The sequence below is a fragment of the Anabrus simplex genome, chromosome 13 (genome assembly GCF_040414725.1).
Source record: "Anabrus simplex isolate iqAnaSimp1 chromosome 13, ASM4041472v1, whole genome shotgun sequence".
NCBI classification, from domain to species: Eukaryota; Metazoa; Arthropoda; class Insecta; order Orthoptera; family Tettigoniidae; genus Anabrus; species Anabrus simplex.
This window is the reverse complement of record NC_090277.1, coordinates 60,629,155-60,656,273: the sequence shown is the minus strand read 5'-3', so window position 1 is coordinate 60,656,273 and position 27,119 is coordinate 60,629,155. Positions and strand designations below refer to the sequence as shown.

General features: G+C 42.6%; 1 protein-coding gene across 2 annotated transcripts in view; it reads left to right on the top strand.

Moving 5' to 3' along the window:
* Nucleotides 1-8,492: 8,492 nt before the first annotated feature.
* The window catches only part of Miro (mitochondrial Rho GTPase), a 97,476-nt gene continuing 78,849 nt past the window's right edge, over nucleotides 8,493-27,119 (top strand). For both annotated transcript variants that reach the window (XM_067157277.2, XM_067157276.2), the window contains exons 1-3: nucleotides 8,493-8,734; nucleotides 8,836-9,032; nucleotides 24,053-24,258. In XM_067157277.2, the coding sequence (XP_067013378.1) occupies nucleotides 8,837-9,032; nucleotides 24,053-24,258 (402 nt within the window). In that variant the 5' untranslated portion in view covers nucleotides 8,493-8,734; nucleotide 8,836. The remainder of the gene's footprint in view (nucleotides 8,735-8,835; nucleotides 9,033-24,052; nucleotides 24,259-27,119) is intronic.

Genomic DNA, 27,119 nt, shown 5'->3' with positions numbered 1-27,119 from the left:
TATTTACTTCCCCAAATGCTGTGATGAGCATTGGCGTCACAACCTACTGTGAGGTTAAGTCCTTGTTTCCTACAGTATATTACCAGTCTCTTGAACTCCTCCGGCGGGGGTGGAGATTCAGAGTCTCCTGGGAAATATGCAGAACAGACAACCAGGTCTCTTGGCTGTCCGCCCTCTTCATATCTCACTAGAACTGCTACAAGGTATCTAGTAATGAAACCCGGTATAGCCCAAGCGTTATGATCCTTAACTAGTATACATTCTCTAGGCTTCTCCTCCGCCACTCCACTGAATAGAGTGAAGCCTGCACATTTTAGTCCCATGATATGCCCCTGTCTAAGCCAGGGTTCTTGTATCAAGGCGACCGAAAACCTGCCTTTCTGGATACTATACAATGTTGTATGTTTGCTTGTGTGAAAGTAATCATTCTTACTTTCATTCAATACTTTAGCTTAAGCAGTCTCCGGAACGTGCAGCTCCATCTCCCGCGATTAATCCTGAGCCTTGGCTGGCCCCGGCTCCTGTCCAGGCCCCCGCACTTCACCCCTGCTAGTCTCAGTGTTGTCTGTGGTGGAGTTGGTCCTCTGCTTGTCGCGTTTCACCAGGGTGAACGTAGCAACATGCACACCGCAGAAGATCATCTTCCCACCAATTTTTTTTTTTTTTTTGCTTTACGTCGCACCGACACAGATAGGTCTTATGGCGACGATGGGATAGGAAATGCCTAGGAGTTGGAAGGAAGCGGCCGTGACCTTAATTAAGGTACAGCCCCAGCATTTGCCTGATGTGAAAATGGGAAACCACGGAAAACCATCTTCAGGGCTGCTGATAGTGGGATTCGAACCTACTATCTCCCGGATGCAAGCTCACAGCCGCGCGCCTCTACGCGCACGGCTTCCCACCAATTTTCCCACATCCCTGGAGTCCATGCAGACCACAAGTCGGACACGCCTCTTCTCCTCCTTGCAGTCGTAGACTCTCCAGCTGTTGGGATTTAAGCCATGGTTCTGGCGTGCCATTCTTCCCAAAAGGACGTTGTTGTCCTTTGGTTGTCCTGGCATCCAGACCATGACTCTCTTATAGGAAAGGAGTTTATCCGTGCCCACAATTGTGAGCCTGACTCTTTCCCACGGCTGCATGTCTGTAACAAGACTAGAAAGCCATGCTACAGTCTCGTCATTCTCTGCGATAATGATGGCCGCACCTCTCGACAGATAGCAGTCCAGGAACTGAGGCTTAATGGGCCCCTGCTCCGGAAGCTCATCTATCAGATTGGTGATAGCCTCCTCCACAGACTCCACCTGTTTCTCAGTTAGCTGCTGGTCAGGATATCCTACAGGCACTATGGCCATCCTGATACCAGCTTTAGCTATCCTGGCATACTCCACCTTGGGTTCTTTGTGGGACTGCCGATCTTCTTCTGGGGTCGCCCCCGACAGAAGTCGTTTCCCCACTGGCGTCTTGGTGGGTGGAGTCCTCTGTGCCCTAGAAGCAGAGCCCTTTTCAGGGTCCCGCCTCTTGTGCCCATTGGATCCCCCCACAGTCGTCGCTGTCGTGGCAGTAGAAGGCCTCTCAGCTCCAGGAGTTAGGCCCTCTTTGGCCTGCTCCCGGGTCTTTAAAGCCTTCTTATATCTCCCCTTCTCAGCGCCGGAGCGCTGTTTCTTTTTCTTCTTCTTCTGGACTAGAAGATTGCCCACCTCTAGAGTGAGCTCTCTTACTGTCGAGGTGGCACTATCCGAGGGTATCTCCGAAGAGTCCCCATCGGTTATTGTTGAACTGGTGTTTCTCTCGGAGGCCCGAGAGGAGCTCTCCGGTTTGTGGGTGGCTACGGGTACTCATGTAGGTCCCACGAGTAGCTAGGGAAATATAATGTCCGCCCAGGCAGAGACCTGCATACCCGGGTAAGGCTACATACCGCCAAGTATCTCGAAGGCTCCGTTCAAGACACATCTCCCATGTGCCATGCACTCCATCGGCACGGGTCGCGTTACACCTTAGGGTTGGGTGGTGCTTTAGCTTCCTCCTCCTTGTATACCGAATGGTTACCCAATAGGGCTCCATTCGGCATCGCAAGAAAGGAGCTACTAGCCCCCTCACCACGCAGAGGATCTTCAATTGAAGAGAGTAACCGAGGTTATCTCCATACAACTGTAGAAGCACACACGAGGAGAGCGATGTATATTACATGGTGATCTGTTTCAAAATGCCCACATCCTTTCCAGTGAGTTTCTGACAGCCCACAAATGTCGATTTGATGTGTCTTTATTTCTCTTTCTACAATGCGAAGTTTTCCCGTCTTAAGTAACCCTTTCACATTCCATGTAGCTATTATTTTACCTTTGCGAAGTTGGTCTGTATTTGGTCGATCAGTAGCAGATTTACCGTGCGAGCCTGATCGTTCACCTCTACACGTCCGGTCGCACATTTCACATCGTTCGGCCCGGACCCAAACTGGCGCCGATTGCTACTCGGATCGCGCAGCATACCAATATTCATTTTTTGACTCTGTATGATTCACACATGGGATAACAATCAGCTGGTGTCTTTATTTATTCCTAAAAAATTGTAATCTTTTTCTTAATCATCGTTATCCGGTCGATTAGATTAGCAGTTTGTCCTTTTCTGCCACTACAAGTGCTAATGTGAGTCAACACAGAGTTTCACTTAAGCCTTTATATCTACATTCGGTGTGGACATTTTCAAAAACAATCAAAAAACGCCTTTGGGTATTGAATCAAGGAACACATTACAGAAATAAGTATATAAATAAGTTCATTTGGCCAGAATTTGAATCAAAAAGAAAACAAGTAAAGAAACAGGGGAATTTATATATTTTTCCGGGACTGCATTTAGGTTGGAAGTGATTTTCGATATTTGTTTCTTTTAGTTTGATAGACTTACAATTTGAAACACTTCCGGCACAATTGACTTTCTGCTAAGATATGCTTTCTACATTAAAATCATTCTAATACTTCGGGGTGGATTGTTTTTTTTTTTTTTTTTTTTTTTTTTTTTTAAGAAAACAGATTGAGAACTGCGCCTCAGAGCTATGCTCCTGAATGAACGTATAAAGTTTTAACCTACTGTAGCTCTGTCATTTTGCATGATTGAATGTGTTTGTTATATCATCCCTAATCACTTTTTGGCACGTTTGGTTTTACGGTCTGTAGATGCAGAGTGGGTCTCGGTCCATGAGTATCCACGGCTGGTCCGTGGTCTAACAGCTCTGCACTCTGAGCGGCCAAACGAGCAGAGGAGAGGGGTGGCCACAGCTCTACGCCTCTGGATTCGGGAGACGGGACAGGGCTGGACCTCACAGCTAGCCCCAACCGTCGGCTGTCCTGAGAATGGTTTCCGTGTTTTTCCATTCTTCTGCACTAAGGCGAATGCTGGGACAGTTCCTAGTATAGGCCACGGCCGCCAACCCCCTCACCTTCTCCGAGCAACTCCTTCACAGTAACAAATCTCCCGGCCTGAGAGACGGCGTCACCGTCTAAGAGGCCCGCCTCCCCCTTCTGGGGAGGAATGAAACCATTTTTGTAGTAGTATTTGGTTTTAGTAATATTCTAATACTTGCTACCTATCCCTAAAGTGCTTAAATTACATTTTACGTTTTTCAGGTCATATTTAGCTAGTTTTAGGGCATATTTTGTACTTCTTTACGCCATGAACTTCCGAAACCTAGTTATTAGTGTTACTATCAGTATGGTGACATAGTATTGAACAACGAAATTTCAGAGACGGAGATAGGCTACAACGAGTGTTTCGGAATTTTTTTACGCCGACGCAACCTTCGTATCGAAAAAGACATGATTTTCAACAGCTGTGCAAACATTTTTATTTGATGCCATCTGACTGCTTCCTCGTCAATTTCGACGTACCGTTTTACTCTAGACCAGGGCCTCTCAAACGCCCAAAATCTCACGGGTGCAAACAGCAGTGCAGAGTTCCTGTGCACAGTGCATCGGTCCCACTCGGCTCGGCTCGGACCAACGCTCCGTCTCTGGGCTACTCGGTTAAGCTCGGCTCGACTCGGCTCGGATTTGGAGCGCTACGGAGTAAGTGAGAAAGAGGGAGACAGGGGGAGCGAGCGAGACAGGCGCGGGAAAGAGAGAGACAGCGCTATTGCTCCAAATAGAGGAGTGGGGGTCTGCACTCTGGTTAACCAAGCGAAGTCGTCTTTTGCACCGTGCACAGTGCATGCACCGTGAGACGCCCTGTTCTAGACCAGTGGTATTCAAACGTTTGGGTTGGCGAACCGCCAAAATCCAATCGTTTTACCTTCGTATCCCCGAAGTACGAGAATATTGCGATTATATCAGAAATAACAAATATATCAAATAATATTGATGATGATGCTTGTTGTTTAAAGGAGTCTAACATCTAGGTCATCGGCCCCTAATAGCACGAAATGTAATGACAATTTAAAAGTCCAAAATCATCCACTGACCAGAATTCAAAACGTGATGACGAAGAATGAAATGGGTGAATATTAATTTAAAACAATCAGTCGATTCGACCCGGAATGTCCCATATTCCTAGAAACTATGTAAAACAATAGTATTACTGACCAAGGGACTGCTTCTAAAGCACAATCCTGTATCGATGATGCTTGATGTCAAAAGGGGTCAAAAATCCAGTTCATCGGCCCCTCATAATGGTACGTACCGCTAATAAAGTAGAACCATGATGTTTGTCATGTTGCGATACTAATCAAAAGTAGCGCAGACTCGCGGTATTCCACGCATTATGGTACTACTCACAGGTAATGTAATACGCGCATGTAACGCAAATCTATGCTGTTCCTCACATAGGTGTACTAATCATAGGGACTCGAACTATCCCGTGGTGTTTCTCATAATGGTACTAATTACAGGCAACGTAAGCCCGTGGTGCTGGGCATGTAGTGGTAATAATCACGGGTACTGTAAATTCCACCCTGATTCATATTCTGTAGCTACTAATCACAAACTAATTGTGTACCTAACATAGTCGTACTACTCGCAAGTAAAGGCGACCCATGTTGTTCCCCGCGTTATGGTACTAATTAAAAGTAGGCTCATAGTTCTAATTCGATCATCCCTTGGTCTCCCCTTTTAGTCGCTTCTTGTGACAGGCAGGGTATACCGTGGATGTATTCTTCGTCTGTGTCTCTCACCCACAGGGGATGTGTGTTTGGTCCGTGAGAGCTAGTTTATTTTGCTGAAGTCCGCTGGCAAGCCGGTTAGGAACCCTATCCGCCACCTGGGATGCACCACGGAAAGGGGACTACTCATTGGCTGAATGGTCAACGTTGAGACCTACGGTTCAGAGGGTCCCGGGTTCGATTCCTGGACGGGTTGGGGATTTAATCTCCTTTGATTAATTCTTCTGGCTCGGGGACAGGGTGTTTGTGTTTGTCCCGACACTTTCCTCTTCATATTCAGACAACACACACTACCAACTACCACAGAAATAGGCTACGCATTAATGATTACATCCCTCCATATAGGGTTGGCGTCAGGAAGGGCGCCCGGCCGTAAAACTGGGCCAAAACGACAGGTGCGATCCCTGTAGTGTAGTGTAGAAAGAAAATAGAAACAAGCTATTATCGAAAATGCATTTTTCTTTTTTGCAATTTTACTTTACGTCGCACCGACACAGATGGCGACGATGGGATAGACCTAGGAATGGGAAGGAAGCGGCCGTGGCCTTAATTAAGGTACAGCCCCAGCATTTGCCTGGTGTAAAAATGGGAAACCACGGAAAACCATCTTCAGGGCTGCTGACAGTGGGATTCGAACCCACTATCTCCCGGATGCGAGCTCACAGTTGCGCGCCCCTAACCGCACGGTCAACTCACCCGTTATACTAGATGACAGCGTATACGGAATCTTGAGCATCTATGGCTGAGTGTTAATGAATTTTGTCGGGTTAGCACCAAATGTATCACCAGCATCAGCACATCACGACAAGTGCATTAATGAAGGGAACTGCCCCAATGTAGGGTGTATTTTACTTACTGTACGGTGTCTGAACTGTCGTAGGATTGCTCTGTTTGAGAAACAGCTTGAGAATCCGAGCGCGAGAACACTTGTGTTTGACCTCACAGAACAATCTGGGGATGGACCCTGTCTTAACATACAGTATATAAATTTCACCTCGCAAGTGAAAAAAAATCTCGTCATAACCTTACATTGATAGTAAGTGCCCCATATTTTGAGAAAAAATTAAGGTAGGCTTAGGAAAGAGGTATACAGAATCTAGAATATGAGTGGGTTTTTTCTTCCTTTCTTTTTTGCTTTACGTCGCACCGACACAGATAGGTCTTATGGCGACGATGGGAAAGGAAAGGCCTAGGAATGGGAAGTGGCCGTGGCCTTAATTAACTGGGCAGTTATCCTCTCTTAACACTAATCAAGATGGAAAAAGGAAGAAATCTAGCCTAGTCCTTCAAAGAAAGAAAGAAAGAAAGAAAGAAAGAAAGAAAGAAAGAAAGAAAAAAAAGGAAGGGACACGATGGTCATGAAAATGAAACATTAGGCCTCGCAACGTAATAACGTCGAGAGTGGAAGCAAACAAGAATTGGCCTGGCGTGAAAATGAGAAACCACGGAAAACCACCGTCAGGCCTTCCGACAGTGGGATTCGAACCCATTATCTCCCGGATGCGAGCTCACAGCTGCGCGCCCCTGACCGCACAGCCAACTCGCCCGGTGAGTGAGTGTTTGATCCTTGCTCAATACAATAATGATGTCATTGTTTTTATGTCCCGCTAACAAATTTTACGGTTTTCGGAGAAGTCGAGGTACCGGAAGTTTGTCCCGCAGGAGTTCGTTTACGTGCCAGTAAATCTACCCTCACGGGGCTGTTTTATTAGAGCACCTTCAAATACCACCGGACTGAGCCAGGATCGAACCTGCCACCTTGGGCTCAGAAAGCCAGCGCCTTAAACTTCTGAGCCACTCAGCCCGGTCTTGCTTAATATAGGCACGATAAATTTCATCTCGCAACTGAAAGAAATTTCGTCATAACCTTAGAAAATCGTTGATGTTAAGTGCTCCGTATTTTGAAGAAAAATTATGGTGAAGTGTAAGAGGAAGTACAACTGGGCAATTATCCTCTCTTAACACTAATCAAGATGGAAAAAGGAAGAAATCTAGCCTAGTCCTTCAAAGAAAGAAAGAAAGAAAGAAAGGGAAGGGGCACGATGGTCATGAAAATGAAACATTAGGCCTCGCAAACGTAATAACGTCGAGATTGGAAGCAAACAAGAGTTGGCCAAGGGAGGTCGGATAGGTAAAATGAAAGCGACAAATCTGACACAAACACGGAAGTGGAAGCAATGCCAGGCTGTCAGGGCCCCGTGGTCACCAACCCACGCTCCTAAATTGAGTGCTCCTAGGGTGTCCTTTCAATCGTCTCTTACGACAGGGAGGGGATGCCATGGATGAATTTTATTTCCTATACTCATAGGGAGTGTAATTCAACCAATCTACATTTACCGTAGTATTGTAAAAGAAATAAAACGTTGGTATGAGGCATAACTAAAAACCAAACCCCCGTGGCGCAACAGCCCCGAAGGGCCTTAGGCAAACAAGCGACCGCTGCTCAGACTGAAGACCTGCAGATTATGAGGTGCCGTGTGGTCAGCACGACGAATGCTCTCGGCCATTATTCTTGGCTTTCTAGACCGGTGGTATGAGACATGATGCAGGAAAATTATGGGTGGGAAACGTTCCACCTGTCGCCCCTCCAACAACGCCCATGAATAATGGGAACAGTAATTTTTTTTTTTTTTTTTTTTTTGCTAGGGGCTTTACGTCGCACCGACACAGATAGGTCTTATGGCGACGATGGGATAGGAAAGGCCTAAGAGTTGGAAGGAAGCGGCCGTGGCCTTAATTAAGGTACAGCCCCAGCATTTGCCTGGTGTGAAAATGGGAAACCACGGAAAACCATCTTCAGGGCTGCCGATAGTGGGATTCGAACCTACTATCTCCCGGATGCAAACTCACAGCCGCGCGCCTCTACGCGCACGGCCAACTCTCCCGGTGGGAACAGTAAAATGGGACAATTAGCATTCGATCTTATTTGTTCTTTCTATTAAAACACATCATGCCATTATTTATACACTGTGCATGGCTCCTGGAGTATCGAACTTTCAGTGATATATTCAATATAAAGTTAAGAGGTGAGAATATCTCTGCACTTGTTTAACTAACTCCATAGGCAGCCTCTAAGCAAAAAACGTGATTAAGCTCCTTTCAGGAAGTATTATCCATTGATAGCTACAGAAAATATTATCACCTACCTCCATCGTAGATCGGCAGCTATTCATTCCGCGTTTCACTGAACACCACTACTTGTAAAACGAAAACATTCCCGCACTCACTTTTGACATGCATTTGACCGTGGAGCCAACAGCACTGTCGCTCGCCAACTCGACTAAATCGAGATGACGGCTCTCATTCGATAAAATTAACACTTTCGATAGTCGCTGCGTAAACAATCGCGGTGGTCTTTTCTCAGATGGGGGTTGTCAGTGATAAAAATTTTAAGTGCATCGCTATTGTTTACAGTAGAGTTTGTCATTGCTTTTAATGCAGATTGGGTGTAATCTTAAAATATTTTAATGACCATTTGTGTGAGTTTGTGCCATTTTAAATTCTTTTAAATGCCAGAATTTTCATCTGTATATTGACCGGTGGGAAGGAGTCATTTTAAAAGAGTTGTAGATTTATTATTCTATAAAGGTAAACTTGCTAAATTAGTTCTTTGTCATAGAACTTTGATGGTTTTAGAAATTTTAACGAAATATGTCGATCACATAAACTTGTGTTCCTTTTTTAAACAGAATGGTATTTCGTCTGGGAGTTAACCGAAACGTTCGTATATTACTTGTGGGAGAAAGAGGAGTTGGGAAAACTTCCCTAATCTTATCCTTGGTCAGTGAAGAATTTCCTGAGGATGTCCCTCCTAAAGCTGAGGAGATCACTATCCCAGCAGATGTTACACCGGAACAAGTACCTACTCATATTGTGGATTACTCAGGTACCCATCCATTCTCTTTGTACCTATAGACTGTAAAAATGTTTTGAGAAATGTCATCCACCAATAAATTCGTCAGTTTTTGTATTTAGTAGCTTCGTAAAGTTCTTAACTACATTCGCATTGTACAGAGGACCCTCTCTTTTCTATTAATGTGCAGTGTACATAGTGATGCAGATTCCATTTTTAAGTTATAATATATGGAATGTAAAGGAAATTTCCTGTTTTATGATATGATTATGTAAGATATTTCACCCACTACATAACTATAATTGTCGTCATAACCTCAAAATTCATTCTCATCATCATTCTTCCCAGGCTGCTTTAACCTCCAATTGGCATCACACCTCTTCTTCCTGGGTAGAGTTATTACCGAATTATTAAGTAATTTTTAAATCTGTGCTGATACTTGTTCTATAATGGAATTACAGAAATGAATCAGTTGGGTGCATTAAATAACCGGTGTTTCTTTTACCTCTATATTTTTTCACTCCTCTATAGCTGCAGTTTTTGTATTAGTATAATAGTTTTCTGTTAGTCTTTCAGACAGTGGATACCAGTACAATGTCACAATAGAGTCATGAAAACTATGGTGGTAAATTCATGTGGAATGGCTAATTATTGTCCTCCCTTCAGGTTGCTCGGCATAAAGAATAAACCTCCGCTTAGATGTGTGTACACAGGGTGGAGCACCTAATTTTTCACCGTAAATATGTTCTAACTAGGCATATGCTGGGGCTGCACCTTAATTAAGGCCACAGTTGCTTCCTTCCCATTCCTAGCCCTTTCCTTTGCCATCGTTGCGATAAGACCTATCTATGGTATAGATATTGATTCCCATAGGGAACCCAAAATATTTGTCCTGAATGAGTAAATCTGTGTGATGTAAAGCAAATTGTAATATATCTTCTGACTAGTTGAAGATAGCTATGGGCAGTTTCTGTCTAGGCCTAGGTGATAGACAACAAGGGTCACATGACAAAAATGTGCAAAATGTGTTCTGTAATTTAATAAGCACTAAGGCATTAATACCAGATTTTTTATTTGATTTTTTTTTTCAATGGAACTAAGTATTAGCAATTTCTATGACATACATAATTGTTTGTGGGCAGCTACATTCAGCAAATGCAATTATTTTTACAAACATATAACACTGGTGAAGAGGAGAATTTAAGTGTGTATATTTTCAAATGTGATGCTATCTGGAGTTATTACCCATAGGAGGAGGATATGGGCTTCTTCGTATATGGCTCATACTTCGTGTTGAATTGGCGTGTTGAATTGGCCGGGGAGAGTGAACTTATTGCTAACATACCAAGAACATGTGCCTTTGCTGGCAGGACCTAGTGTTTACAGTGCACTATGTCTTCTGGTATGGGCTAGAGCAATTTTGTTACTTTCATTGATCTGTCTCAGCTTTATCCTTAGCTTTGACAAAATGAAAGTGACTGAGGTATGAGTAATGCTAGTAATGCCATTCCTTCTGCAGCCAGTCCCTGCTATGAATGGTGTGAAAATATTGCTCATAGGGTCAGTTGGTGCATGCATTTCAGTGGGCTTGGCAGACTGATGTGTAATAGCAACTTCTGGCTCGGTGAGGAAAGCAACGGGAAACTACCTCACTCCTCATTTCCCTAGTACGCCTCTTCAGTGATGCCTAGGCCATCTATGACAGCTGATGGCGGAACTGTTGAGGATCCAACCAGCCTTCGGGCTGAGGACTAAACATACATACCAAGAACATGTGACGTCGCACCCTCGCCATGTCTTCGGGGTTCAAATTTTGGTCATTTTGCACTTCCGCTTCAAAGAAACCATTCATGGTGTGGGTTACTGTAGCCCCTCGTTCATGAACCATGGGCAATGGCTGAGGGGCCTAATAAGTAGTCCTGAGAGTCGGGATACCAGTTATTATGGAGGGGGAGTGGGCATCTTGGATATATTCTGAGTCTTGGCCCTCCTTGTGCTCATGTGGCTAGGACTATACACAACACAAGTGACCCTTAACCTCTTAAGGTGCATACACACTTGTGAGCATGGTATAATATGGTACAATATGCTCGCAAGTGTGGACGGGGTTCTGAGCGTAATGCGAGCATTTATTACATGTAATGCGAGCATTCGTTGAGCCGCTCGTTCTTGAGTCGACTGGAGTCGTTTTCTTTAGGCAAGCACAAAGCGATGCTCACGCTCAGTTTAGACAGCAAAGGAACGTGCTCGCAAATGTGTACGTGACCAGTGAGTATCCTGTGACCTGGTCGGATGAAGATGTGTTTGCTCTAATGGACACTTATCGGACACATTCTGTTTTGTGGGCCCCGAAAAATGGGGGTCATTTTAAAAATAATGTGGAAGAGGATGCATGGCGGGATATTGGTACAATAATTGGACAACCCACGGATCAATGTAAGAAGAAAAAAAAAACATTTCCTTATTGGGATCACATCAGAGGGCAAGGAGCAAAGAGAAAAGTTGTTGCACAACTGGAAAAGCAGAGTTTCTTGCTCAGAAGACATCTTTTGATGGAAACAAGACTCAGACTGATCCTGCTCGCGCGCACACCTTCAGAGGAGAGATTATCACCAGGACTGTGTAAGTAGCATAGCATCCTGCTTCCGGAATTTTCACTGAGCATGCCCAGAACATTTTAAGCAAGCCTCAGATCTTTGGGAGTAACAGAGTCCCATTTGACAGGCAAGGGACTCCTCTTCTTGGAAAGAACTTGGCGGACAAAATGGAATTAGATGGAGAGCTATTAATATCAATGGGGCTTATGAAAGAAATAAAATAAAATTGGCAGAGTCAGCAAAGAGGATGTGTCTGGATGTGTTAGGAGTCAATAATATTCGGGTAAGGGGAGATAACGAGGAAGAGATAGGGAATTATATTCTTAACAGGTGTTAAAAAGAAAAGGGCAGAGTGTGAGGAAGGACTGTTCATCAGGAATGTTGTTGCACGCAACATAGTTTCAGTTAGGCACGCAAATGAGCTAATGATATGGGTAGATTTGGCTGTTGGAGGAATTAGGGTGAGGATTGTCTCGGTGTATTCACCACGTGAGGGTGCAGATGAGGATGAAGTTGATAAGTTTTATGAAGCATTGAGTGACGACATAGTGAATGACAACAGCAAGAATGTCTAATGGGTGATTTCAATATGGGAATTAGAAACAGAACTGAAGGATGCAAAAAGGTGATGGGTGAATGTGGGGAAGATATGGAAGCTTATGGGAATGGGAATTGTCTACTGAACTTGGCCCAGCGAGTGACAAAACCAATGGTCTATTGTTGCTGCCACCAAATTAGGTGGGTCAAAAAAATTACAATGTTGCCAATCTTATGTATCAGTTAATGAGAAAATGTCTAATATTGAACACATTATTTTGGAGCGCGAGGCAGTTTGTTCTCTCCTAAGCTCCTCCTCCTCCTGCAATGTCACAAAACAAATGATACTGGATGCTTCAGGAAAGACTGCTGATTTCAGCGGTAAAACCATTTTCCACATAAACCAATTACGGTAAAATAGGTATTAAGCATAAAAACCTGAAAAGGTAAATTTATATCCGTAAAATCATCTATTGAAATTTTCAGTACGTGGCTAAGTTTTTGTTTTTTCAGCCAATAAAATGTTGTCAGCAGGAAAAATTTAGAAAATCGTTCAACTTAAATTTATTGTCTGAAACATGTTTCCATGGGTTTTTTCATTTTCCTGGAAAATGGTCCGGAAAATGTCGCTTGCCAAGTTAGTTCGGGTCACACCCACCAGCGCAACACACAGGGGGTGGTAAACACTTTTGGATTACGTATTAATCCGTATTAGTTTTATTTGCATATTTGTTTACGGTTTATAGTATACTTTAAATACATGAATGCTGGACTATGTATAGAAAAAATAACTTTTTTAAAGAATATGTGGACCTGGAGGAGACCGGCTTCGACTAGACCGCACTGCACGGTCAGCGTTGCCAATCCGTGCTCAGAGGAAAGCGACTTTTGACTATCTGTCTCTTCACCATTCCCATATCTGACAACATTGCAGTTTTCCTCACCCGCCTAATTCAGTGGCCGCAGGTTTAGATTGGTTTACACTATAAGCCTCGGCGGCTCTTAATTTTGGGAGCATGGTTTGGTGACCATGAAGCTCTTAGCTAAATCTTGGCATTGCTTCCATTTACTTGTGCCAGGCTTCTTACTTTCATCTATCCAATCCAACATCCCTTGGCCAACTCTTGTTCTTTTCCAGCCCCAACAGTATTAGAGCATTCGAGGCCTAGGGAGTTTTTCATTTTCATGTCCTTCATGATCCTCGTCTTTCATTGGCCGATACCTTCATTTTTCGAAGTATCGGACCTCTTCCATTTTTCGCTCTGTTTACTTCCCCCTGTGGATGGGGGTGATAGAATAACATCCATGGTATCCGCTGCCTGTCATAAGAAAAACTAAAAGGGGCACCAAGGGCTCTGAACTGGGGTGCATGGGTTGGCGACTACGAGGCCCTTAACTGAGTCCTGACATTGCTTCAACCTACATATGCCAGGCTCCTCAGTTTCATCTATCCTTCCGACCTCCCTTGGTTCAACTCTTGTTCTTTCCTGACCCCAACGGTACTAGGTTCCTGAGGCCTAGGGAGTTTTTCATTTTCATGCCCCCTCATGCTCCTTGTCTTTCTTTAGCTGATAGTTCATTTTTCAAAGTGTTGGACCTCTTTCATCTTTTTCCCTCTGATTAGTGTTAACTAGAGGATGGTACCAGCTTGAAACAATAAACAACAACACCATCACCACCACCTCTGATTAGTGTTAATTGAGGATGTTTACCTAGTCTTACTTCCCCTTAAAACAATAATCACCGGGCGAGATGGCCGTGCAGTTAGGAGCGCGTGGTCATGAGCTTGCATTTGGAAGATAGTGAGTTCGAATCCCACTGTTGGCAGCCCTGAAGATGGTTTTCCGTGGTTTCCCACCACACACCAGGCAAATGCTGGGGCTGTACCTTAATTAAGGCCACGGCCACTTCCTTCCAACTCCTAGTCCTTTCCTATCCCATCGTCGCCATAAGACCTATGTGTGTCGGTGCAACGTAAAGCCACTAGCAAAACAATAATCACCACCTCGGATTAGTGTTATTAAAGGATGGTTACCTGGTTGGTTACCCGGTTGTACTTCCTCTTAAAATTCTGCTGTGGGTGGGGGCATTAGAATAACAGCCATGGTATCCCTTGCCTGCCATAAGAGGTGACTAAAAGGGGCCGCAAGAGCTCTGAACTTGGGAGCATGGGTTGGCGACCATGGGGCCCTTTGCTGAGTCCTGGCATTGCTTCCACTTACTTATGGTGGGTTCCTCACTTTCAAATAATAATAATAATGTTATTGGCTTTCGTCCCACTAACTACTTTTTCAGTTTTCGGAGATACCGAGGTGCCAGAATTTAGTCCCGCAGGAGTTCTTTTACGTGTCGGTAAATGTACCAACACGAGGCTGATGTATTTGAGCACCTTCAAATACCACCGGACTGAGCCAGGATCAAACCTGCCAGGTTGGGGTCAGAAGGCCAGCGTCTCAACCGTCTGAGCCATTCAGCCCGGCCCTCACTTTCATGTATCCTATCTTACCTCTTGGTCAACTCTTGTTCTTTTCTACCTCAACAGTATTAGGCTACAAATCCTAGAGGGTATTTCACTTTCACGGCTTTCATGGTCTTTGTCTTTCTTTGACCAATATATTCATTTTTCATAGTGTTGAACCCCTTCCATTTTTCCCTTTGATTAGTGTTAACTAGAGTATAGTTGCCTAATTATGACCACCACCACCATTGTGTTCTTGTGGTGCTTCACCGTGGCCCACATCCTCACAGAGCGCACCGTACTCTCTGGCCTAAGACGGAAACTTGCCCTCTAACACTCTAACTCATACTAGCTGATGTAACAAATATTGTTCATCTCGTCATTTGCTTTATAGATTAATCGAGGGCATTTACATTTCAAGTGTTCTGTTTCTCAAAGAACTTACATTCCATTTTGATGTGTTTATGACAGAGAATATGGTTTTGAAATCAACAATAAAAAGACCAAAGTGATGATTGCAGATCATTTTAATAACAACAGACCTGTCATAACAAGAATTGCCGATTATGAGGTTGTCAGTCGCTTTGAGCATCTGGTATCCTATGGTCACAAATACTGGAGACTGTGAACCTGAGATCTGTAATCGCATTGTGATTGCGAGAAATTCAAATGCAAAACTTACTCACATCTGGAAGGACACCTCCATCACTTCCAAGACAAAGCTCACCCTCATTCGAACTCTGATCTTTCCTGTCGCAACATATGCATCAGAAACTTGGACGATGAAGATGGCAGATTGCCGCAGGATTGATGCTCTAGAAATGTGGTGCTATAGGAGATTACTGCGAATACCATGGACAGCACAACATACTAATGAATCAATCCTGCAACAGCTCAGCATCAGAACTAGACTGTCAACCCTTATTAATCAAAAACAACTCAGATATTTTGGTCATATTTCCAGAAGACTGGAGGCAGTGGAAATACTTATAGAGGGAAAAGTTGACTGCCGAAGACCTAGAGAACGTACACCGTTACGATGGATGGCCCCGATCAAGAGCTTGACCAGGATGAGCTTACAGCAAGCAAGTCGCCATGCCCAAAGCAGAGACTCCCAGAGGCAGATCACCAAAAGGCTTGTCACATGATGCCACTACATCCTTACGAAGGGTTGGACTCAAAGAGAGAGAGAGAGAGACTTTTTTCGGTTTAATAAAATGATTTTTGTGTTATTTTTAAATTATTTTCAAATTCCTCTATTGAATAAAAATTATTTTATTTTAAGTTTTGTCTTTGTTTAATTTGTTCAGAGATTATGATGACCTAGTTGTACTAACTCTTAAAACAAAAAATTACCTCCGTTACAATCCCTAATCCTGCATCTTACTCTATCCAACGACCTTTGTTATTATTTGTCGTCCCGTACGTGCTCAATAGGCGAAAATTCTGGTGATCTCACAGGCCAAGGTAACTGGTCGACACATATAGAGCACGTTGGGTGACAGCAGTGGTATGGAGAACAAACATTATCCTTTTTGAAAACACCCCCTTGAATACTGAGAATGAATGGCAGCACAACCGGCTTAATCACCAACCAGACGTACAAATCTGCTGTCAAGGTTCTTGGGATAACGACGAGAGTGCTCCTGCTGTCAAAGGAAATCACTCCCCACACCTTAACTCCTTGTGTAGGTCCAGTGTGTCGCTGCAGCAGACAGCTTGGTTCCAAGTGCTCACCTCGCCCCTTCTTACCAAACTACAGCCATCACTAACACCAAGACAGAAACAGCTCTTCTCTGAGAACACAACAGGTCTCCACTCTGGCCTTCAGTGAGCTCTAGCTTAACACCACCAAAGTTCACAGATGGCAGTGATTGGGAGTTAGTGGCATGAACGCCACAGGATGTCTGACTCGGAGCTGTCCCTCAGGTAATCGATTTGTTACAGTTCACTGTGTCACTCTGATGCCAACTGAAGCTCTAACGACTGCTGCAGACGCAGTACAGTCCACCGCAGTCATGTGGCAAATACAGCAATCTTCCCTCTCCATAGTCCCCCTTATTCGGCCAGACCCGGGTCGTCTTGAGACATTGCCTTGTTGCCAACACCGAGGCACTGCAGATACATCCCTGCCAAGTCTTTCTGCAGTTTCATGAAAAGAACACTCGCCTTCTCGTAACCTTATTACACAGCCTCGTTCAAACTCAGTAAGCTGCTGAAACTGCCTTCTTTGCCTCCTTAAGGGCATGATTGACTCACACCTACATTACATCAACACCAGACCGAGCTCAATAGCTGCAGTCGCTTAAGTGCGGCCAATATCCAGTATTCGGGAGATAGTGGGTTCGAACCCCACTGTCGGCAGCCCTGAAGATGGTTTTACGTGGTTTTCCATTTTCACACCAGGAAAATGCTGGGGCTGTACCTTAATTAAGACCACGGTTTCTTTAGCCACAAACAACTTATAATGAGAAACTCATGTCAGCCGTACTGAACACATGCTGCTGCTTAATCTGACGCCATGCAGATGACATGATAAGTACATGGCACATTTGTCACTTGGAGCAGGAACAGAATTGCCAGTAGAGTGCATGGAAAAATACCAACTTCCTGATTCCTGTATGTCAGGAGCACTGCAGCAACATTGGCACAAATAATACCTGCACCCTTACTTTTCCCTACCAAATTTTGAAGAAAAAATATATTGCGGGGATTATTCAGGTACTGATGTTATCAGTGAATTGAGTCAGGAACGAACTCTTGAGCGTGGACTCAAGAAAGCCAGCGCTCTACCATCTGAAAAGCTTGGTCTGGGTGGTGGTATAAACAGGTACAGGAACACATTACTAACAAGTGTAACAAACATGAGTGGCCACGTAAACATCCAATATGCAATTGAAACTTTTATCATCAATTGAGCGATTTTCCACTTTAGCAGGCTGTGTGTGGGAATGAACAAGCCTTCTCGTGATCCAAGGATTATTCTGTTATTGTTGAAAGCAATCCCTCTGTTTCCTCTTCCGTTATCTCGCTAGGCTTAACGCAGTCAAAGATTTTTCTGTCAGTGAACTCCCGTAGCCTGTGGTAGTTCCCTACTTCATCTGCAAGGCAGCAAATTGAGAACTGGAATGCCTCATCTGCTGCCTGTGCCCTTCAGAAGGTCTCCTCTGCTGAAGCTGCCATTAATGACTTTGACGTAACCCTGGCAAGGGACCTTTACAAGGTGCTACAAACTGTGCCAGCTGGGCCAAGGTTTTTTTTAAAGAGTTGTTATTCCTCTATCACTTGCCTTATAGAGGCCCATGACCTTAGATGTTAGACCTCTTTAAACAACAAGCATCATCAGCAGCAGCAGCAGCACTTGCCTTTTTGAACCACAGATGCCTGATGGGGCTAAGATCGAGAGGTGTAGCAGGCCGGAATAGAGTATGCTATGTTATCCGTAGGACGTGAGGAGGCACATGGTCTTGCTAGAAGTTTGGTTTCCACTAAGCATCCAGATATGGTTAGTGGACTAGAATGACGTCGTTGGGGATGATTCAACATTAAAAACTTCATATCTGGTCCGTATTGGGGATGTGTGAACTCTTATCATCGTTTCCAGAACAACTACCAAGGTGATTGGGAAGCATAGCTTATTGCCTCCATGTGCGGGTCCTGAAGTGTGAGTGGAGGGCAAATGTGTTGAATTTTCTCACTTACCTACATGTCTATAGTCACAAACATAGCAATCACTTTTTTTCAAGACAGAAATGACTCTTACACTGATTTCCCTTTGCTTCTCCAATACGCTTTCTCCTGATACCGCCACATAAAGTAGCTCCTCAACACGAAGAAGTTTGCCACTTTAGAGGGTCGGATTATTTACCGCTGCAAGTAACTAACCTCATCTTTACCACTGTTGAACACTTGGTGTTGAGTAAAAGACGAAAAGTATACTGTAAAGTAAGACTGGAATGCGGTGGTAGACCAAACGAGAGAAGATGCCTACTGAGCAAGTGGCTGCAGGGTTTGGGTCACATAGCTATGAGCTTGCATTCGGGAAATAGTGAGTTCGAACGCCACTGTCAACTGCCTGAAGATGGTTTTCCGTAGATTCCCATGTACACACCAGGCAAATTTTGGGGCTGTACCTTAATTAAGGGCATGGTTGCTACCTTCCCACTCCTATCCCATCATCACCATAAGACCTATCTGTATTGGTGCGATGTAAAGCAAATTGCAAAATTTAAAAAAATTAAAAAGTGAAGATATCTACTTGAAGATTATGGACTGAGACGAAGGAGTGATAAAAGAAGACAGCTGGTATAATTCAGCACTTATCATTTATTGTATGATGGAGGGTGCAAAGAAGGAATTCATTTCATTACTATTGCAACAATATATCATTGTTGCACCTACAAAAACAGCTATGTGATAATATTATTGGAGAAATACTCACCTGCAGCACATATATTATGAAAAGCGAGAATTCCTTGACAAATGTCGCACAGTATTCAAACTTAGATGACTAAGGTGTCTAAGGAGAGAATAGAAGTAAGCGAAAGGCAGTACAGTTTAAATCAGCTTACAGTAAGTGTTTAATTGCAAGGGTAGAATCATTCATGAATTCCAATTGTAAGCCCATGGAGCATGACCTGCTTGTGCCTACTGCAGATATTCATGGTTTCAGTGAGAAGGATGATTGATATTCTGCCATGAAGAATGCTAGGAGTGCAGATCGTGCTCAGTGTGCAGATTATAATTCATAAAGTTTGTATGTAGATGATGTTGTTCAATGCATAGCCGGAAGTATTGATCGCCAAGTGTCTAAGAAAATATTTAATGCTTAGACGTGCTTTTGTCAGGTAAGGATGTTGATAAAGAAGGACCAGGCGAGGTTGGCCATGCGGATAGGGTCGCGCAGCTGTGAGCTTGCATCTGGGAGATAGTGGGTCGAACCCCACTGTCGGCAGCCCTGAAGATGGTTTTCTATGGTTTCCCATTTTCATACCAGGCAAATGCTGGGGCTGTATCTTAATTAAGGCCACGGAGGCTTTCTTCCCACTCCTAGGCCTTTTCTATCCCATCGGCGCCATAAGACTTCTGTGTCAGTGCGACCTAAAGCAAATACAAAAAAAAAAAAAAAAACCATTAAAAAATAATGAAGGATTGATAGAAGAGACTTGAAAGGTGGCTCCTATCATTTGCACTTGTTAAACGTATTTTCAATTCAAATACTAACCAGTGTAATATGAGGAGTGTCATGATTTTCAGGTTAATTAACAATTTTGCAAAATACAAGATTTTGCAGTATAAGGTACTTCCATGTTCCAACCTGAGAAGCTTAAAGTTCAACCTGTTTTTGTATAGTCAATTTTCATTAATGATCCTAAGAATTTATGCCCAATCCTCAATGAAATAATGGTAGTTTAAGTACAAAAATCACTGTTTTATACTTAATAATGATATTTTTTTTATTGTGCACAATGTGTAAAATTTGCATATTACATCAAGTAAATTACAATTCACTCAAGGAGAACTTTGTTCAGTGCAAAATTGATTCACAAAGACTGTTCTCTTCTTGCACTTCATTACGTGCTTGTATCACACTGTTCTTTGCACAATACACATACGCCCTCCTGACTGACCCGGTGGTAGGATTTCTTGGCACAGATACAGTGATGAAAGCTGTATATTGCAAAGCGTGTCACCAAAGGTCCCAACTCATATTCCTCTTTCATCCAATCCTTATTTATCAGTGCGTCTGTACTGTAAAAGCTTTCCTTGATCAAGTCCCTTTTCTCTCGTAGTTCTCGTAACAGCTCCTCGTATGCCGGAGTTTGCTGTAGAGGCATTTGTAGTCTTAAATGCTCTATCAAGAAGGTTTCCCGTGCTAAAAATACGTACCGGGATCGGGTTAATTTAGATACCCTAGGACTCTCTTAAGGTATCTCGGTTTCATGCTTTCCAGTTCTCGTAGCTGTTTACATGATAGGTACTCCCATATTACTTCTAATCTGTATGTGAGCGTTAGTAGCACTTTGACTTGGAAAAGTTTCATGGCCGTCTCCAGTGACATTCTTTGCAGATGTTTGATTTCACTTATGCTTCTAAGTGCAGCAGCTAATCTCTTCTTTATGTGTACTGAGAAGGTCGTCCCGGAGATTTGTAGTGTGATCTCTAGATATGTGAACTGGTTTTTCGGTGTTAATGTATGTCCCCCACATACAATGTAGTCCCCTTTCGATAAGCGTCGTCCTCTCCTGAATACCATTAATTCTGTCTTCTTTAGATTCATCCTTAGCTCGTCATCCATCCATTGTGCGACAAGCTCCATTCCGTTTTACAAATTTTTTTTGTTATCAGCAGCTAGTGCCATATCATCCGCATATATGTATATGCTTACATTTTGTGCTGCCTCTTTGATTTTTGTAGGGAGATCCGGGGTCAGCGCATTGAACAGTAAAGGGCTCAAGGGGTCCCCTTGTAGCACTCCGATGGTCTGATCTATCCAGTCTGATTGGGATACCCCGTCACTGATTTGCACTTGTTTTATACTTACAAACTATATTTAAGAAAACATAATCTTGTGTGTTCCTGCCTAGTTTGGAAAATTGAAGTAAAATGACTGAGAAATAGGAATAATGAATATATTTGAAGTAAGTGCAAAAATATACAACAGAGATACATAAAAATGTATATGATACGTACAAAACTGGCAACCTAATTAAATAAAATATCATTCATCTGAAGAATAAAATGTCATTAACCTAATACATTGAAAATCATTAACTTAAAAATAGATAGATAGATAGATAGATAGATAGATAGATAAATGTCTTTATTGGCGTAGTTAAGGCCATTAGGCCTTCTCTTACACTAAACCAATTTGTACATAGAATCAAAGTTAACACTACCGTAATTAATACTAAGTATAGCACAGTTAAAGACAATCTAAATATTTTATAACAGAAATAAAATTCCACCCCAGTGAGATAAACATACTTACAACAATAATAATAGGCCTAATAATAATAATAATAATAACAGCAATAATAATAATAATAATAGCTAGTAGTACTAATGTACTCACACCATCACTAAAGGACTAGAAATGCACAGTTCATTCGTATCCTGCTGTACCTCTTAACGCTCTTTTAAATGACCTGGTGGTTGGTATTCCTCTGACGTCATCCGGTAAGCGATTCCATTCTCGGGCGGCAAACACAGAAAATGAGTTATTATATGTTGCAGTTCGATGGTGAGGAATGACGAGCAGGTTTGATGTTTGAGCCCGTGTACCTCTGTTATGCACATTTGAGAAATAATGGAAACGCGAAGAAAGGTAAGTTGGGGAAGATGTAGTAAGGACTCGGTGGAGGAGAGGCAGAGTATGATGATGACGACGAACGTGGAGTCGCGACCACTCTAGTTCTAGAGTCATATTTTCTTAGATTGCATATATACCTCACACATGCGTTTTGAGCACGTTGTAGCCTTAGGGACAGCAGTGGCCTCACATCATTGAAAACAACATCGCAATAGTCGAAATGTGGCATTACAAGAGCCTCGATTAATTTCTGCTTAAGTTTTATCGGAAATATGTATTTATATTTATATAAAGAATGAAGAGCAGAGAAAACCTTCTGGCAGATATGTGAGATATGTCCAGACCAAGTCATGCGTTCGTCCATGATAACGCCGAGGTTCTTCACTTGTGGTACAAAAGGAATTGCGACATTCTGAAGGATTACTCTCGGCAATGGACGTTTATTGATACTTGCCATTTGATTTTGGTGGCCAAGAACGATTACTTGTGACTTTGTAGGGTTCAATTGCAGGCCGTGGGCAGCAGACCATTCACTAACAGTCTGTAAGTCAATGTTTAGTAAGTCTATATTTTCCTGAAGGTCTTGTGCTGTAGAGTCTGTGTAGAGTTGAAGGTCGTCAGCGTACATGTGGTATTTGCAATGTTTTAAATTCGATGATATGTCATTCACAAAGAGTGCGAAAAGAAGTGGTCCAAGTACAGAGCCTTGAGGGACTCCTCTATTCACGTGACGCCACGATGAAACAATTCCATTATTACCTTTCACACATTGTTGACGTCCGTAAAGATAGGAATGCATCCAAGCAATCGTACTTTGAGAAAAATGTAGAGCCTTCAGTTTTACAAGTAATATGTCAATGTCTACGCTGTCAAAAGCTTTACTGTAATCTAGTAGTACTAGAACTGTGACTCGTCCTCTGTCTATTTCCTGTCGAACGTCCTCAGTCACTTTGAGTAAGGCTGTAGTTGTACTATGTCCTTGTCGGAAACCGGACTGGAAAGGATTAAGGAGATTGTGCATTTGAAGGTACTCTGACATTTGTTTATGGACTATATATTCTAAGATTTTAGATAAAGCTGATAAAATGCATATTGGACGATAGTCTCCCTCGTTCGAAGGCGTTTGACTTTTCGGAAGAGGTAGCACAATAGCCTTCTTCCAGAGAGTTGGATATGTGGAGTATAGAAGAGAGAAATTGATTATATGGGTTAAAGTTGGTAATATAAAATCAAGAATTAGTTTCACCATGTCAGTCCCAATGTCATCAATTCCTTTCGCTTTTGTGCTTATCCTAAGGACTGCTTTCCTGACTTGGAGGGGTGTCACGTGACTGAAATAGAATTTATCTCTGTCAGGGGTGGGGTGTGTATCGTAATGGTTCATAAGTTTCTGTTTGTAGACAGGTCGTACTGCGGAGGAACTAGTAATAAAGTACTCGTTAAGAGCCTCGAGAGGTACTGTAATTTCGTCTTTGTTTTTGTTCTTCGTAAGTCCAAGGTTATTAATAGATTTCCACAATGTCGTCGCTGTTCTACCGTTAGGCGTAATTAAACTGTAAGCGCAGGCGTCTGTACGCCTTGACCTCTAACTTAAAAATAAATGTCAGGCGTCTGTACGCCTTGACCTCTTTGGCACTGATGGCATATTGTCATCGGTGTCATCATCATTTTATTTCTCCTAAGATATAATTCATTCAGTGTCAGTGTCTTCTGCATTGAAGTCTGTTTCTGTTGAATTTTTTCATGTGGTACCAACGCAATTCTTGCAGATAAGAGTACCAGAGCCCTGCTTTTTTGCAGTTGCAGGCCCCCCATGCTACGTTCTCTAGTACATTTGCAGCGAATGATGTTGAGGTGGTGGTTTAGAGCAGCATCCATGGCCATGGTAATGGGGATCACGCCTGTAAATAAATAAACAAAATAAGTACCGGTAAATAAATACGTTTATTTTGGCATAGCGCAATGAATTATAACAAAGCAGAGCAATCAGCAAACAACTGTCTGGTATGATGAAAACATTGGAGGGGAGGAGAAAAGTGATTCTCAAAAGGGAGAAGGAAATTTCTGCCAATATATTCAAATGCAAATATTTGTATATAGACAAATTTATCATTGTATTTATATTGATGTGCTCTTCTCTTGTTTGTAGCTGCTGAGCAGTCTGATGATGTGTTGACAGAGGAGATCCAGAGGGCTCATGTCATATGTGTGGTGTATGCAGTGGACGATGAAGATACCTTGGATAAAGTAACCACGTACTGGATGCCATTAATACGTAGGGCATCAACAGATCAACCCTGCCCAGTCGTGCTGGTTGGAAACAAAGTGGATCTCGTTGATTACTCGACCATTGATGTAAGTTCATCCAGTGTGATTGTGCAGTATGTTTTTTAATGGTGGTTTATTTGTGGAACCTACTGTATAAACTAATAGACAAATCCTGTGGTGCTTAATTTCTGCTCCATACTGTGTGTTACATCATTTATCCTTTACACTAATTTTAAGGTGCTCAAATACATCGGCCTCATTTTGGAAGATTTACTGACACATAAAAGAACTCCTGCAGGACAAAATTCCGTTGCCTTGGCATCTCCGAAAACTATTTAAAAAAGTAGTTAGTGGGATGTAAAAAACAATAACATTAATTATTATTAATTCTTTTACACTAACGAGGATGTATTTAAAATAGTTTATTTAATAGATTTAGACAAGTCAGTACAGGATAAAATAAAATGCCTATTATGGTTAAGTTTATCAACAAGTAACGAGGAGGTACGTCACTTCGTATGTGTTTGTGTGTCCATCCCCTCTCCTGTTTCTCTACAGGGTCGAATATGAAGTGAGATGAGTCTTCATAGCAAGTTTCTATGACCACATGACCTTCCTGATGTAAACCTCATCAGAGGAGTTAATAAGATGATATGAATGACACGGTATATTATGCGCGGGCTGCAATAGTGGCACAACTCAAAAAATATGAAATAGAAGTTATTGCATACTTTACCATTGTCCGTAAATTTGTTTCATTCATTATTATAAGCTGCAAACTCCCAAGATAGTCCAATATAATCTATAAAAAAACATTACAGCAATAGTGACACATCTCATAACATATAGGTCATGGCTTCAGGAAGGGGAATGAAGTAGCAATTTTTAACTGACATTTTAATTAACTGAACTCCAGAGGTGCCAACTATTACGGATTGTCCGCAATTATTATGGATCTCGCCTTACAATTACGGCATTACGGTCAAAGGGGAAATTATTATGGAAAAGTAACATTATCAAAGGGTAGAGAAGGGTCCACCTATTCAGTACCATAAGCTTGAATAGGTGGACCCTTCTCTACCCTTTGATAGTGATCAGTTGTCAATATGGACCATAATGAAACTCATAACTTATGAAAAGTGACATATCACGCAAAAATAATTTTCTACAGAAAAAAACGAAAGAAGGAGAAATGTCCACTCCTTTCAAGTTTTTCCACTGAACCCTCCTCATTTCAATGCTCGTGAGTTGCCAACAATACTTATTCAATCGTCATTTCCTTTTGCTACACATAACTTAAGCGTTGTGTAATTCATTGTGAATGAAGCAGCTCTATTCTTCTCTTCACTATAAATCCTTAAGTAATATTGTATTTGCAGTATTAAATGTACCTGGCAGTTGATTAAAAAAATGAGACAGAATTTAGGCCTACATTAAGCACATCTACTTTGGAATCGAACATGGTTCAGAACACGAAAATGTCATAGGGGGGAGGATGCTTCAAGAAAACCTACATTGAAAAGCAGCTTCTGAGTGTGAAACAAAATACAAAGAAAGTTTTATCTCTGAATTAACAGGTAGTGTACAAATGTTATTCTGTAATATGATATAGGCCTGCTTTAAAATGGATTGTTGTCGGGAAGAGCAAAACAGGGTGTAATTTTCGAGAAGGGAGGAGCATGCTTTGGACTTGTTTCAAAAATGTTCTGAGGGGCCCAGGGTGATTACTAGCAGTGTTCTCCCTAGGGCCTTTCTACCAGCATTTACTTGGTGTGAAAAAGGGAAACTACGGAAACCATCTTCAGTGCTGCCGACGGTGGGGTTCGAATCCACTATTTCCCGAATTCAGTCTCACAGCTGCGCGCTCCTAACTCGTTCGGTTTACATGATATTAATACATATCAGTCATTGAAAACCTACAACCTGTTTTCCAGTCAGTGACCGGGTCAGGGATGGAATGAATGAAGCCCCATCTTGCAGCAAGGATAGGAATTGTGCCAGCTGCTGAAGCCTATCGCACTCTTCTGGGCCAGTGATTAATTACTGGGGCTGTACCTTAATTAAGGCCACGGCCGCTTCCTTCCCACTCCTAGCCCTTTCCTGTTCCATCGTCGCTACAAGACCTATCTGTGTCGGTGCAACGTAAAGCCACTAGCAAAAAAAAAAATTACTGACAGATGAAATGATAGTGGAGAGTGTTGCTGGAATGAAAGATGACAGGGAAAACCAGAGTACCCAGAGAAAAACCTGTCCCGCCTCCACTTTGTCCAGCACAAATCTCACATGGAGTGACTGGGATTTGAACCACGGCACCCAGCAGTGAGAGGCCGGCGTGCTGCCGTCTGAGGTACAGAGGCTACACATATTTCGGTCATTATGTGTTCCTAATTAAAATTTAAACACTGTAAAACTGTTTATTTAAATGAAAAATCTTCATTATTGTCAGCATAATTGCGCGAGTTACATCGGAGTTCAGCTTACCACATAGCGTCATGCGCGAGCAGTGTCTGGATTAGCATGGGATTCGCATGTGAGCGCTCAATTCTGCAGGACATAAGAAAACCGTCTGGCTCTGCACAGCAACCGAGTGATTATGAACGAGCAGTAGAACACTAGAAGTAGAAACTTCTTCTTCTTCTTCTTCTTCTTCGTGATAACACTAAAATAGTTCATTTTTGCAGTTAATGTTTACATGTCTAATATTATTGTTAATGGCCTAAGAGGAATAAGTTGAAAGTTTATCTTCTTTTTTTCTTTTTTTTTTACGTAATATTCCCCGCCCGGCTACTCATTCCTGCCACCCAGGTAGCAAAAATTTCTGGAGAGAACACTGACTAGGGTTCGGAAGTTGAAGGCCTATAAATTGCCTAAAAAGAACCTATAAAAGGACTTAAAATATCAAATAAAGGTCCCCCTGTGGGTGGGGGCGGTAGAATAACACCCATGGT